This window comes from Clavelina lepadiformis, chromosome 1 (assembly GCF_947623445.1).
Source record: "Clavelina lepadiformis chromosome 1, kaClaLepa1.1, whole genome shotgun sequence".
NCBI classification, from domain to species: Eukaryota; Metazoa; Chordata; class Ascidiacea; order Aplousobranchia; family Clavelinidae; genus Clavelina; species Clavelina lepadiformis.
In genome coordinates this window covers 23,828,410-23,843,094 of record NC_135240.1, presented here as the reverse complement: position 1 = coordinate 23,843,094, position 14,685 = coordinate 23,828,410, and the positions used below count along the sequence as shown (strand labels likewise).

The window sequence follows — 14,685 nt, the reverse complement described above, 5'->3', positions numbered from 1 at the left end:
ATAATTATTTATCATTACTACCATCTTCAAGCGCACATTTCAAAGTGTGTGCTAAGACAACTTAGGATTTCATGACACAAAATAAAAAAATGTGTGACAATCAAAACTTGCACAAAGGCACTCGGTAACGGGGTTCGAGCTAGGAGGAATGACAATGTCCTGCAAGATAGGCTAGACATGTAGGTTAGGCCTATTAGATTAAGTAACAGCGAACAGGCTGTAAGGTATATCTGTCTTCACTATCCTCTGAGTTGCTCATATTCGTTTCATATCTCTACAGTTTTTGGTTGCTAAACTAAATAAGTCTGAAGATAGATTTTGGTAGGTATCAGTAACAATCTTGATGTGGTATTGGCATTTCGTTTAGTAGGGTATTCATGATATGGGAGATAATATTGAAAATAGCCAGGTGTCTCTGGTTTCTGTTGCATCAGAACATAATGAACATTTTAATTCTAGCGAAACTCCAGATATACAGCCTCCGAAAAGATCATTTTTCAACTTTATTAACTTCAAAAGAAAGTTAAATAAACCTAATCCTTTGGCGATTAAGAAACGTCGGGTTGGAGTAGCCGGGCCATCAGTGGTTTCTGTATCCCAGAATGTAGCATTTCCTGAAATAAAACATCCACCAAAAACGAAAAAAACTTTTAAATGGATGATCAAACGTAATAATGGGAATAGTACTTTTGCTAATGGGCATAGCCTCCAGGCCAAAACAAAATTGAATGGGAATTCTCTCCCTGTGACGGTGGAACAGCAAGAAACACCTGCTCATGACGATTCTAAGAAGAAATTTTCCTGGAAGAAATTTCTGCCAAACTGGCCTTCGTTGTTTAAGTCAGAAGCACAAAAAAGTGACTTTAAATTAACTCGTCGGAATTCTTCAGATAAATTTGCACATTTAAGTTTTTTGACACCTGCGTTAATTCTTCACCCGCTGATCAATGGGGTGAGTACTAGTATTGGAATACATGAATACATAAAAAATTATAGACTTCTACTTTGATGGTTATGTTTTTTGCATCCTAATAATAACACTTATGAAAGATGCATGTGCTTGTTGACAGAGTGACAGTGTCACAAAAGGTTTTTCCGACAAGCTTGAAGGTGATTTTCAATTGAATCTAGCGGCAGCACACATTAATGATGCCATCAATGGCCGAGGACGGTTCGGTGAGGCCAGAGCTCTCTTCCAGCCACTCAATATAAGAAGGTTAATATTACTAAGTTGTACGTCGTAGATTTCTCAACTTGTTTATTTGTACCAAGATGTTACTGCGAGAGTTTGTGTTTATTTTAATCAAAGTGTATAAGTGGCTTTTTTCCTTTCAGGTGCTTTCAAGTTATTTCAAGTAAATGGTGGGCTGGTTTGGTTTATTTGATCATAGCTATCCATTGTCTCATGCTGTTGTGGGAACAACCAGTACAGCCAGTTTCTGTTGGACAACGGTGGTAAGTTTTTCTGCATCACAAAGTATGCTTATTGGTGATAGCACTTGGAACTAGTCCTGTTTTCAGTAGTTGTAATCTAAAACATCAGTTGCCACATATCCTACTTCTCTGTTACAAGTATGCTACTTTGCAAAAGTTTAGTCTATTTTTCTATATATATATAGAGAGAGCCATTCAAAGTAAAAATTAAAGTACAATACAATTTAACATAATTGATTGGTGTGGGGCAGCGAAAAGACCTCACGGTCATCCAGGTCATCTATATACAGGGTTGCCATACCGTCCTTATTTCTAAGATTTGTCCTTATTTTAAAGGTCCGTGTCTTAGAAAATATGTTTGTCCTTTTTTCTAAGAAATGTCCTTATTTTCACTTTCGTCCTTATTTTTAGGGCGAAGGTGGGCACTTTTGTCCTTATTTTGGGCATTTTGTCACCTTTACGATACCATTTTGTACCAAAGAGATACCAAAATTATGAACATGCAGATAGTGTCTTGTTTTTTTTTTTTTTTTTTTAGGAACATTGGTTGCTTTCTCCTGTTGTACACTGTTTAAGGTGGTATTCCTCGTTCATTTTCTAGTCGTCCTTATTTTTGAGTTGAGACTGATGGCAACCCTGTCTATATATAATACTTTTTCTTTGCATTTGTTTCATGATGTGCTTTTATGCATCTATTCATATTGATTATATGGAACAACTGTTAATGTTTTTCAAATAGTATGTTGCTTGTTTTGGTAAATTATTGTGAAACTACGGAAATATAATGGCCATGTTATTGATATGAATAAAAGCAATGAGTACAGATGCGTATAAAATTATGACACAGTGCCAGATTTCTGTTTTATGTCTGAAACTGAACTGATAAAACTTGGTTATAAGTTAACTGTTTTCTAATTATTACACACTCACTGTCTTAAAAGGGCAAGATTGCCTTGCAAACTTTATAAGTGGTGTTTATTATCTTTTAAGTGGAATTCGGTTAGTAGTACACAGTCTCAAGTACCCCGGTTTTAAGCCTTGTTTGTCAGAAAAACAATGGCTTTATAATTTTGGTTACATCTGTTTAAGCAGTTGTTAAGAGTTATGTACTTGTACCTACTACATACTTTTGTTGTTAATTAACTTGAAAGTTCATGTTTTGTTTATCCTTTATGTAGTAAGCCATAAATCTAACTATAACATTATATGTACAAGAAACAAAGAAAATATATCAGGTCAACATTTATATGTACATTGCATATGCTGTAAACTTACTGGGATAAATATTTATTCCCAGTAAGTCGCTCTCATTTTCAACTCTTACAAAAATTTACAGCGCATTATTATCCCAATACCTGCATTCTCTGACTACTTTGTAAGTGCAAAGCTACAACTTTTGAGTTGTATTTTTGTTACGCAGGATCACCAATATTCATCCTGCTGTTCTTGCTGCAGATGCTGTGTGCCTTTTAATTTATATTGTCGATATTGCACTTCATTTCTTGTTTCTCACCTGGACACATATTTGGTCTGCAAAAGAAAATATGTGGTTAAGGTAATTATTTAATTCTACTCAACAGTAACAAAACTTTTACAAAAAGAAAACAGCTTGCATATTCGAATTTTAAAAGGTTTCAACCTTCGTCTTTTTCAAACTTTAGCTTGCAACTATCAATAGTTGTTACATTTATGGCTAACACTACAGACTCACATTGTAATTGCATTCTATAGGGTGGAATTTGTGTTCACTGTATTTTTTGTCATCGACTTTATCATTCTTGTTGCTGAGGTTGTAACACAGCTAGTAAGTAGTGTGGCATAATATTATATGCTTGTGACTACAGTACTACCACCGAGTAAACAACTCTCCGTGCCATTTTAAATGGTGAATGTTGGTTGTATATAATATTATGGAATATTTTTGTCGGACTACTATTTTTCAGCGACTTGTCTGTCCGTTTCGATGTCTTCGGGCTTCAATGCTACTTTGCAAATCGAAAAATGTTGCTCACATTTTTAATGTTTTGCTCAGTATTATCAGTAAACTTGGAAAGGTAAGCTTGTGGTATTTGTGAAATTACTTCCATGCTTACTATTTGGAAGAGTTTTATAAAAGTCTCTTATGTTGTGCTCTAATATTTTTGCATAGAAACTTATGATAAATTCTTGTAGAGTATAAGACCTCAGACCAGTATGGTATTGTATTAAAGCATTGAAACATGAGACTAGTGTTGATGATAAATACTTCTATTGTAACTTTCGGCCGGGGCAAACTTTTTTATGAGAATAAATAGTACTATAGTCCCAGAAAAACATCAAGGTGTAATATCGAAAGCATGTGAAAAGGCCATCAGTGCAACTTTAGGTCCACAAACTTGTGGCTTATTTCTTTTTGTTATTTTCTTCCGGCCAACCGAGGACATTTGCCAGTAATTTCTAAAAAATAAATAAAATTTGATAAATGCCTATAAAACATACATAACTTTCATATATTTGACGTATATTTCTGTTACAGGTGTTTCTTATTATCACAATTTTCATTGTTACTTTTGCTGCCATTGGTCTCCATGTATTTATGCTTGATTACCATGACTTGATTAATGTATGCAGCAACAGTACATCGTACAGGTATAATCTGGAATACTACAAATATGTTTAAGTCATACTTGTAAGTAAATAACTCGTCTTATAATGTGTTTTTATTGTTGCTTATTGTTTTGTTAAAGACTATACAGTACATTATTATTACACCATGTTACATCCCACACACTAAATGAAATTCATCTTACGAAATGCCCTTAATTAAGATGATTGCACTTTTTAATGAGCATACATTTTCGTTCAAACAATTCTTATACATGTTGTGTATTGTCCGGTGGCTTTATTTAAGTTGCACTCATGACTTGTATATCCCGTTGTAGAAATTTGTTAGTAATGTATGTAGCTTCTTTATGTTTGTAGTCATTCTAATATTTTAAAATACATTTTACAGCTGGAATTGTACCGACGTTTATGACGGGTAAGCAGTGGCTTAACCATCTTTAGTCATAAATGCCTAGTTATTTGACATTTGTTGTAGTTTACACAAACATCATCAAAAAGATCTTAGTATTTACATATTTCAACATTTTAGGGCTTTTGACCAGGTGGCTATTGCAGCAATGCATATGTTCGTATTGATGTCCACCGAAAACTACCCAGTATGTACTGATTTGCTTTACTTAACTTTTTCATAAAAGTTATTAGATTTCACTAAATTTTTAGAATTGTGATGCACATTGGCATGATATTTCGGTTTTATTTCACAGCCCAATGTACATTTCGTAGGCTACTAATTATTTTGTGTAATGCAACATATAGCCTACTTTTAACTTTATTTAAATTTTTCAGGAATTTATAATCCCAGCTTTTGTCAACAACTGGGTGTCATTCTTTTATTTTGGGCTATATCTTTATGCTGGTGTATTTTTTCTTACTGCAATTCTTCTGGCAATTATCGTTGAAAGTTACTGGGATTACAGCAAACGTCACGTCAAGCAGGAACGAAAGTGAGCAAACACTGTTTCGGCAAATGACACTCTGATTTGACTTGACAAATTTGAAGATTCGCTTCTTTGTGGTTTAATCTTGTTTAATTAATAATTGTCAAATAAGACGCAAATTTTGTGAACAATGGATTGGCATGTGCACCGATTCACGTTCAGCATATTTACTTCTTCATAGACAACAAAGGGAGGAACTCGCCAAAGCATGGAATTTGTTGGATCCTCTTGGTCAAGGCCAGTTATCTGTTGATGACCCACAACTCTTAAAACTATTTAAAATCTTGAAGCCAAAGGTTATTTGAATAATTTCAAGAGTCTTATGGTAGTCGTGGTTCATCTTACATAATACTAGGCAATGCTTGTTATGTGCTGGTATCTCACCTGCCTTATTCTTTCATCTCATAAATTATATTTATAGGGTAGTATGACATTATCCAGGTTGTGATTCAGTTCACAATCAGGCGTTTTGGACTTTTTTATTCACACTGCTATGACAGTCTTTTCATGAAATATTTTTCGCTCATTTTTTGTGTGTAGTTGTATCTCGGAGAAAAACTGTAAAATGATAAAATAAAACTATAAATGATAGAATGATAAGATTGTATAAATCATAGCCTACTCATAAACTGTAAGCATCTGCCCATATGGATATTTGATTATAGTTTAAACCACAATTTAATTTCTCGTTTAGAATAAACAAGACGAAAATCTTGAACTGATCAATTATATGAGCATGTATGGAGATGGGTTGATAGACTCTTACGACTGGACTACCAAGGCGATTGAAACATTGAGTTTTGAGTTTCAAGAAGAACCAATTCCAAAACCATTGAAGAATCCTGCCAAACTTTTTTTTTGGGACAGGCTTCAAAAAATTTGCCAGAAACTAATGCATGTAAGTTAACAGTTGAACTTCATAACTTGTGTTTTCCTCAATGTGATTAACTGCCATAAGCAAAGCAGAACTAGGCAAGGGAACAATGCAAGAGGAGAGTAGCAGCCCTGTTTTTTTATTAGAAAACGATTAGTTTGTAATTTGGCAAAACTCTAAGACAGGCTATTGTGTAAATGGTAGCTTTGTTTGCGTTTTACCACAACAGAAACGGCCTTCTATGGTCAAACAGGATTTTTCCTTTAAAATGATAGGTAATAAACCAATATTGACACAGCAAGTCTGTTTAGTCTCATGGCGTTCCTGAGTTTTCTGGCTTTTGTCACCCGTGATGACTGTCAGAGATACGTCTCTTTGTCAAAATCCTTTTCCATTGTATTAAAGTTGCTATTTGTCAAATAACACACTTGTATTTTGGTTTGTATAATCCAAAATAACATGTTTGTTCCATGGTTTGTGATATAAGAGCTGTTTCCCTTGATTTTGTGGAACCTTTCAAATATCATAACAAGCCTAAGCTTGTAGAATTGTTTGGAGCAATCATTCATCACAAAGGTTGTTCGAATTTGGGTTCATTTTTAGCATGTTTCTTGAACTTTTCATTGTCGTAACACATAACAGTTAGATTCTGTGTTTATTCTAACTTTATGCATGAATAATCAATTTTGAAATGGTGACATACATGCTTGTATTATTCTTCATGGTTTGTTGTAAGTTTTCTGTGCTTCAAATATTGCATGCTTTATTCGAAGTTTTAGGTAATAAATGACATAGATTGCTTTAGTTAAACAGGATACCTGTTTAATGTATTTTAGTTCAAAACGCTAGTGCATGGCTGTAACATTTAGTTATATGATTTATGTTTTCAGGCAAGAGCTACATCTGTTTCCATCTTAGTGCTCATATTGTTACACAGGTTGGTTTTAAACGTACAAGACTCTGCATGTGTGAAATGTGTTTCGCCAACTAAATACTTTGTTTGTTTTAACAAGTTTTCTAATTAATCATTTTATGTATTTTTAAACTGTAACACGCATTTGCGATTGGTGATGTTATATGCTTTGGGCTTGAAATAAACAAAACTGTAGACTAAATTACTGACGATATTACATGAGACTTGCTGTACAATAATAGCCACTTACGAAAACTGTCACTTACTCAAGTATGCCATATAGCCGTAATCTGATTGCTTTGATTTTTTCTATTTTTAAACAGCTTTCAAATAGGGTGAATGTGACAATATTTTGGCAGTTACGCCATGTTGCTGACAGGAATTCTTTTTAAAAATTATTTCATTTGACTTTGATTTTTATTCAGCATCCTGTTTTGCTTGATGTGGAAGGGAATTGATGATAATACTCAACTGGCGATGCAGTCAGCCAGAACGTCTATTGTTCTAATATTTGTTTTGGAAGTAATTCTACGGCTAATAGCAGATGGCAAATCTTTGCTGAATTTATTTGATGTACTAGACATGTCCCTGGTGATTTGCGCATTGATAGGATGTATAGCTTGGTATGTACAAAGAAAGCCATTCTTAATGTTACCTCAGCTTACTTTGCCTTTTTATCAGCCTGTTGTTGCTTTAATTATTATTTTGTAAACTGTTATTAGCAAATGGCCTTTTTCAATGACGAGTTTACAAAAAATACTGAAAATACTTATACCAATACTGAGTAATTAATATACAACAGACATGAGCACTAATTTTGCATTTCAACTGCGCGCACGATTACTTGGCATGACCAGGGACCATTCTTCTATAAACACCAGCATGTAACTAATGACTAATGTAGCTGATATAAGTAATGTATTTTCTAAAATGTAATTAATATTACTTATGTAGCTATTGTAACTAATGTACTGTATCTATTAGCTAATGCAATTAAGTAACAACAAACAATACAAATATCAATACCTACGTAACTTCCAACAACTATGATTTAGTGTTGGTCTTGTGCAAGTGCTTGTCATCAGTGCTCCAGTACTTTGGCCTGGCATTTAAATAGAACAGCAACTATGGCAGGAAATATTAATCCTTTTACATACGAAATTCCTGCTGAGTATCGCATGTCTAAAAATATTATAGGATAACGAATGTGATGCATGATCGATATAGATCACTACAGACACATAGAAATCCTGTGGGTAATAAAACTTGTCGCATATGTGATCAGTCATTTTGCTTAAGATGATTGCTTCATCAATCTATTACTAAAGAAAAATCAATAACCAATTTAGCAAAAATATTTACCAACAATTACCAGTTCTTTAAGATACAACCAAGTACACCCGAGTATTGGAAATTAGTACACGAGTATTCTCGAAAATTGGTTCTGGTCTACTGGAGTCAGAGCACTTTACTAGAGCAAAGTGCTCTAGTAAACGCAATAATAAGCTGTAATTATTTTCAGGTATTCATTGTGGTTTACGAATCAAAGAACTCCATCAGTTAATCTTGGAGGCTGTGTAGTTGTGTCGGGACTATCGATATTATTCCGAGCAGTGTTCAACTCACAACATGCTCGAACTGCAGTGGCAGTTTTACGTAACATCTACCCCGTCATGTTCGATCTCATCCTCCTAGTGATTACGATCATCTTTATTTATGCTGTACTTGGACTTGAAATGTTTCAGGACAAGTAAGTTTGCTGATGTTTCGAACTAGACACTGAATATTACAATGTTTTGCAAGTCGTACAGACTCACTTTTTCAAGTCACGATTGAATTGGTAAGTAACTTTGTGGTTTTTTAATTTAACAGAACCTTAGCAAAAAGCAGTTCCCATGGTTATGAAGGTAGCTACGTGGAATATGGTTGTGGTGTTGGTTTTGAGACCTTTGGATGTTCACTGTTAATAGTTTTTCAAATTGTAACCACAAATGACTGGCAAGAGATTATGTTGGGTGCTTTTTATGATGCAGGTACTGTATCGCCTTAAGCGTCGTATTTATAAACAAAAACATACCCTTGCGGCCAACTTGGTATTTCTGGTAATTGATGTTGTCGTTGTAGTGGTTATTTTTAAGTCAGCACACCTTGCATCTGTTTAGGTTGGCCGTACGTTTTCTACTTTTTGTCTTGCTACTTGATTGTGGACATGATCGTTATGAATCTTTTTGTGGCCATTTCCATCGAAGCTTACAAAAAGCTGGCAAGAGATAACACGAGTTTGTACAGCGGCATGGAAACCATTCAGTCTGATGATAAAGTGGATATCAATAATGAGAAACCTCCTAAAGTAAGTGCAAAGCAAACACAATCAATGACATTGAGGACCACCTGTGGCACTGCTACTTGGAATATAATAAACGGTAGCACACACCATGAAATGAAAGCTCATACTGCATCAGAGTCTGTAGAATAGACTCGGCGGTTCTTAAACTGGGGGGCGTGTAAGATTCATAAGGGGGCCGCGAGAGATGACAAATGTGCATTATCTCCTACATTCTTCATTAAAGATGTGCATTATCTTCTAGAAAGCCTCGAATTAAACATTTGGTTTCCCAAAAACAACTACATCCGTCACATTAATGAAAGTTAATTGAAAATAAAGTGTTGTTTTGTTAAATGATTTTTAATTTTGCAATGAGGTGAGCCGCAGATTTTTTAGGTACCGTCGAGGGGGGGGCGTGTGCCAAAAAGTTTAAGAACCCCTGTGCTAGTCAATACTTTTCCCCAAGTTGGTTTCCTTTATCTGTGTTCTGTATCAATGTTTACAAACTTGCCCGTTTATGTTGTCAAAGCATAAAATTTAAATGTCTGTTGTATTCTGCTGCTCCGTTTGCTAGGAATCATTCACCACTGCAGCTCGAAATACACTAAGTGAAATATTTGCCACATCAAGAAAGCCAAAAGATTGCGATGGTACCAGCACTTTGACTGGTTTCGCCAGTAGTCCCTATGCCGTGAGACGAGGCACACTTGGATCACTTGGACCGCGTACGCCTACCCCATCAACTCGAATGGAAAGAACTGCCAGCAATGCGTCCACAATTCGAAGCAACAGGAGCAATTCACCATACCGAGAGCTGAGGTAAGCTACATATTGCAGGTATTGCAGGTACTGGATCAATTGAAATAATGTGATTAAAAATCAGGGTAACTACACAATGTTCATATTACAAAGTCATGATAATTTTTTACTTGCTGAACTTTGTACTTAAACTTCTGAAGAAGTGACACGGAGGAAGGGATGAAGAGAAACTCTCCTGTGCCTGTTGCTGATCCAAAGCACAGAAGCATGGAGGAACGACAGAAAATGTTGAAACAGCGCGGTGAAAAAGTTCGGAAAAAGCGACGAAGAACAAAACAAGAAGAGAAGAAGCTGATGACTGAATCTAAGCAGGAAGTGCAGCAGCTTCAAATGGACGGTGGTTACAATTCCTTTTACAAATGCTTCCTGTATTTTTGTTCTGAGAGTGCACGGCATTTTGAAAGTTGATTTGTTTGTTAATTTTTTTGTCTAGACATTGTTCGTTTAAAGCGAGCTGTGCGAGTAATCAAAGCTTTTCATGCTCGCAATGCCGATGAGATGAACCTTCGCGAAGGCGATGTGGTTGATATCAGCGAAAAGAACAATGACATGCTTCGTGGCCCCAATGGTTGGTTTCCAGCGAACCACGTTGTGCAAATGGCCAAAGCCAGTGACGGTCAGTTAATGCAACTTTTCTAATTCAGTGAACATCTGTTGATTTTTTATTGTTTTATGTGTATTTTGTCGCAGGTGGAAAGATGGACAAGGGTATAATAAATGAAAGAACTCAAGAAAAGGATGATTTAAAACAACCCAGGGTTAAGTCTCATGTAAGTGATTAAAAGAAATAAATTTTTAAATAAGCCAAAGTTGTTTTCCATGAGTCAGAAAAACTTCAAATCTAAATCTGTCCTCAACAAATCTGGCGAATAAATTTAATCTAATAGAATTCTGGCGGCTGTCCTCAACAAACTGCAGCAAAATATGTTCTAGCTCAGTGTTTTCTATTTCATTTTTGTCTTCCTCAAGATGGACTCACCAGTGGAAGTGAGGAAACCACAGCCATTGTCTCCTGGACCACCTCGTCAACATAGAATCTCTCAGTCAAGGATGATCAGAAGAATGGATGGTGCCGGTTGGAGGAGAGAGATCCATGGAGAGATGACAGTTATGAACAAAGACGAGGTGATTGCAATTGAGACATATGAATGTCTTCACTGGTTCTTCTTCCTTGGGAATTGTGTGTATGTTAAATGTAGATTTGCCAGTCACTTGTGATTTAAATACATTTATTTGCTATATTTTGATGAACAACGTCGTTTTGTAGCTCCACGATCTCAGTAAGATGTTTCGTGGTGGCCTGGAAAGGCGGCACACGTCCCACCTACGAAGTGTGCCCACGCAACTTGCTCTAAGGTAAACTTGTTATACTTCGCTTGCATATTTTTTACTTTTTATGTTCCACGGCAGTTTAAATATTTTCTGCAAACGTCTTTGGTTATAGTTTTACATTACTTTTTGTTGTTTGCGTTGTTTCACCAATGACCAACGTGTTTATTACTTATGAATGGATTGAGGTTCATATTAAATTATAAGAAGTACCTTGCTACCCAAAAAAGTATAGATGTTCCTAGTTCATCCACATCATTCCAGAATTAAAATGAATTTCAACATTTTAAATCATATCATGTCAAATACAGGGTGAACGAGCAATTAAAATAAATAGTAGTAACATATAAGTAAATTAATAACTATTATAAAATAACTTTGGGTGATTTGAAATGGATTTATTATACCAATTTGTCGCAAGAATGACAACAAGTGCGGAGAACTTTCATATTTATTAAATACTGACATGTTTCGAACCTTACACTGGTCCTTCCTCAAAAGTATTATAATATACTTTAAAAGATTAATTAATAAATTACTATTAAATAACATTAAAATAAATATTAACATTTTAAATGATATTGACACAGGGTGAATGAGCAATTAAATGAAGAAGACGAGGTAGAAGAAGATACCACTTTGCCACAGGTGACAGTTTCTGAAGTCAAACTCGAATCGGAAGTCGCAGGCAAGAGAAACGAAGAAAAACATGAAGAAGCCACAATAACAAGCGATACGAGTAAATCTGCCTCGTCATATTTGATATGCAAAAGTTTCCATTGACTATAATAACAGTAACAGGAATTAATGGTAGGAATATCCGTTTGTGTTTTTTAAGATAAAAAATTTTATAAATTCAAGTGAATTTTTTTCCAGACACCTTGACGCTGTCGGTACCAAGTCCTTCACGTCGGCAGGTTCGTAAAAAGTTGAAACAAAACGGTGACGGAGGAATACCGGAGTGGATGCAGAAATTTGTTTCGGAGAAAGAAATTGACCTGAAAAAAGACGTGAAGCTTGAAGATTCATTCAGCTCAACTCCTAGCTCTGAGGATGAGTACGTGACTTGCTGTTTTCTTTTTCTGATAATGACATTCAAATTTAACACCAAGAGGTAGTGAATGCTTATTCCTATACTTGACCACTAAGTCAAATGCTTGGCAATGGCGCTTAAGACCTTTCAGTATCAAAACTCTTAAGAATGTCCCTGTAGAAGCGCTTATGACAATGAATGCATCACTCCAATGATAATTCTTAATTAGCTGAAACAGATTTCACAGAAGAGTTTAACGTTTATTGCCACGATTAAAGAATTAAATATTAATTGCCATAAACAATTGAATATTTTTCAGACGGGAACTGGCATTTTCAAAGATTTTAGTGGAAGATGAAAAAGCCTTACCTAATATTGCAGAAACTTCTGTGGTTATCAACTAACGAAAGCGTAGTTACACCAAATTTTGCTGCCATTTTTAACTCAAGAACATGCTCTGAAAATCGCCAACAGACTGGTATTTTTACATGATGATGATTTAACGTTTAGTAAATCTTTAATACATTGTATCTCTGTATAGTATGCATTTCCGGGAGTACAGTATTTTTGTTTAGCATTTTTTAACTTCATATGTTTTTTATTGCTCAAGAAAACACCACCAATTTTCTTACACATTCATATCTTTTTTTGTAAAGATTTTACACTTTTTATTGGACATCAGTCTTTATTGTCTTTTACGTACTTTTTTCTTTGAAAATATTTTGTGTCTTTTTGGTTTGCATTTTACACATCGCATAACTCTTGGTTGTTTTGTTTCACATGTGCCTGTGTACTCACTAATACTCATCGTTATTCGTTGTCTTTGCTTTCATGACACCTTCAAGCCAATAGATAGATAATCATCACGTAGTTGTAGATGTTTAATTCGTGCAACCAACACATTCATATGTCAGTGCTTGATCCGTTATTCGTGGATATCAGATCGGACGTCGGCAACACACAATTACTCAAGTTTGTGTCCTTTAAGACTTCAAACAGTCGTTTAATTTGAATACAGTATCGTGTGAAATGCAAACGTGCAGGGATTAAGAATAATGGTGTTCAGTGCATAATTATTATTTATTCATATGTACTGAAAATTTCAATTTTACTTTTTTTTACCACCAGTTTGCACTCTTCTAATCGTTTTTTGGTATTATTTTATGATGTATAATTTTCTCTCAAGTAAAACTTGTGCCTTCGTTCTCCAGAAACACACCAGTAGTAACAGAAATTTTACTTTTTCTAATTTTTAATTAATTCTTAACCAAGTGGGAGAAGGGTTTTGGACAGAAATTATTCATTTGCAATAGGTCTCAAGATAAATCTTCTCCTCAGTAAAAAATGTACAGTTGAAATTCTCACAAAATTTCTGAAAACATCTTGCATTTGTTGAGATAAGTAAACATTACTTGCAATAAAACATATTGGAATTTGGCCCCCATATGTTACCAGATAAAATGTTTGATAAATTTTAGTTAGGCCCTTTTAGCAGTAGGCCAGAGAATTATAGATTGATTGACTTACTCATGCACTCTTTCTGTGGTTTGGTTTATAAAATGTATCACAAGTTATACGTGGTTCCCTTGGAATTGCACCCATGTGGAATATATATACATACTGTTTTACTAAACTTGTAATTTTGATAATAAATCATTATCAGCTTAATAAGATGTAATATTTGTTACCAAATCAGTTAGAAAGAGTTACGGCACAACAAACTATGCTCATGGGTGCAATTAATCGTTGTTGTAATACCATTTTATTTAACCTGGCATATATGTATGCAGTCTTAATATTGGTTCGAGGTAGATGTACCTACCATAGTCTGAAATCATCAATAAGGAAATGCAAAACTTCCTGTTACTCCAGCATTCTCTTTTCAATATATTAAATCGTTTTGTTTAGTTCATCAAAATTTGTGACACTGTCTAATGAATTTTTTGCTTTTCAGTTTTGAAAATTACTGTATGAGAGATTTTTGCTTGTTTCACGTTGTGCATTTTTACAGTTTTCTTCTTCATATATTGGTTTTGACAAACGTCATTTTTGTCTGAAGTTTTCCAGTTACAAATGTATCACTTTGTACAATAATCTGTAGCGAATGTCAAGTTCCTATTCGAAAGATCATGTCAAATATAAGAAACACTAGGAATATAGGATGTCAAATTATCATGGAGCCGTTACTGCATGACATCGCAAATTTAACAGCGGTTTGTTTCAACACAGTTTCACGTTATTTTCGTTCACTGCATGTTCAAAACGACAGCCAGAAAGAAACTGCTCTGTGACTACAACAAACCCCACTTGTTATATTGGTGCAAGCTTATACAGATAATGATAATTCTAAGAATAAAGCTTATAAACCTTCTGTGTGGCTAATGACTGCAATGCAAATTCAATCCCATGATAATT

At 34.8% G+C, this 14,685-nt stretch overlaps 1 protein-coding gene across 1 annotated transcript; it reads left to right on the top strand.

The window, feature by feature from the left end:
* The first annotated feature begins 123 nt into the window (after nt 1-123).
* Nucleotides 124-14,425, top strand: LOC143444284 (uncharacterized). Its single transcript, XM_076943474.1, has 26 exons — nt 124-952; nt 1,071-1,216; nt 1,336-1,455; nt 2,855-2,989; nt 3,166-3,238; nt 3,378-3,488; nt 3,950-4,062; nt 4,427-4,453; nt 4,568-4,634; nt 4,825-4,982; nt 5,158-5,272; nt 5,671-5,874; nt 6,741-6,787; nt 7,189-7,386; nt 8,286-8,513; nt 8,636-8,796; nt 8,926-9,113; nt 9,664-9,908; nt 10,049-10,245; nt 10,342-10,524; nt 10,599-10,678; nt 10,878-11,033; nt 11,176-11,264; nt 11,828-11,976; nt 12,114-12,294; nt 12,590-14,425. The coding sequence occupies exons 1-26, from the start codon at nt 383-385 to the stop codon at nt 12,672-12,674; spliced, it is 4,026 nt and encodes a 1,341-aa protein (XP_076799589.1). The 5' UTR covers nt 124-382; the 3' UTR covers nt 12,675-14,425.
* Nucleotides 14,426-14,685: the final 260 nt, after the last annotated feature.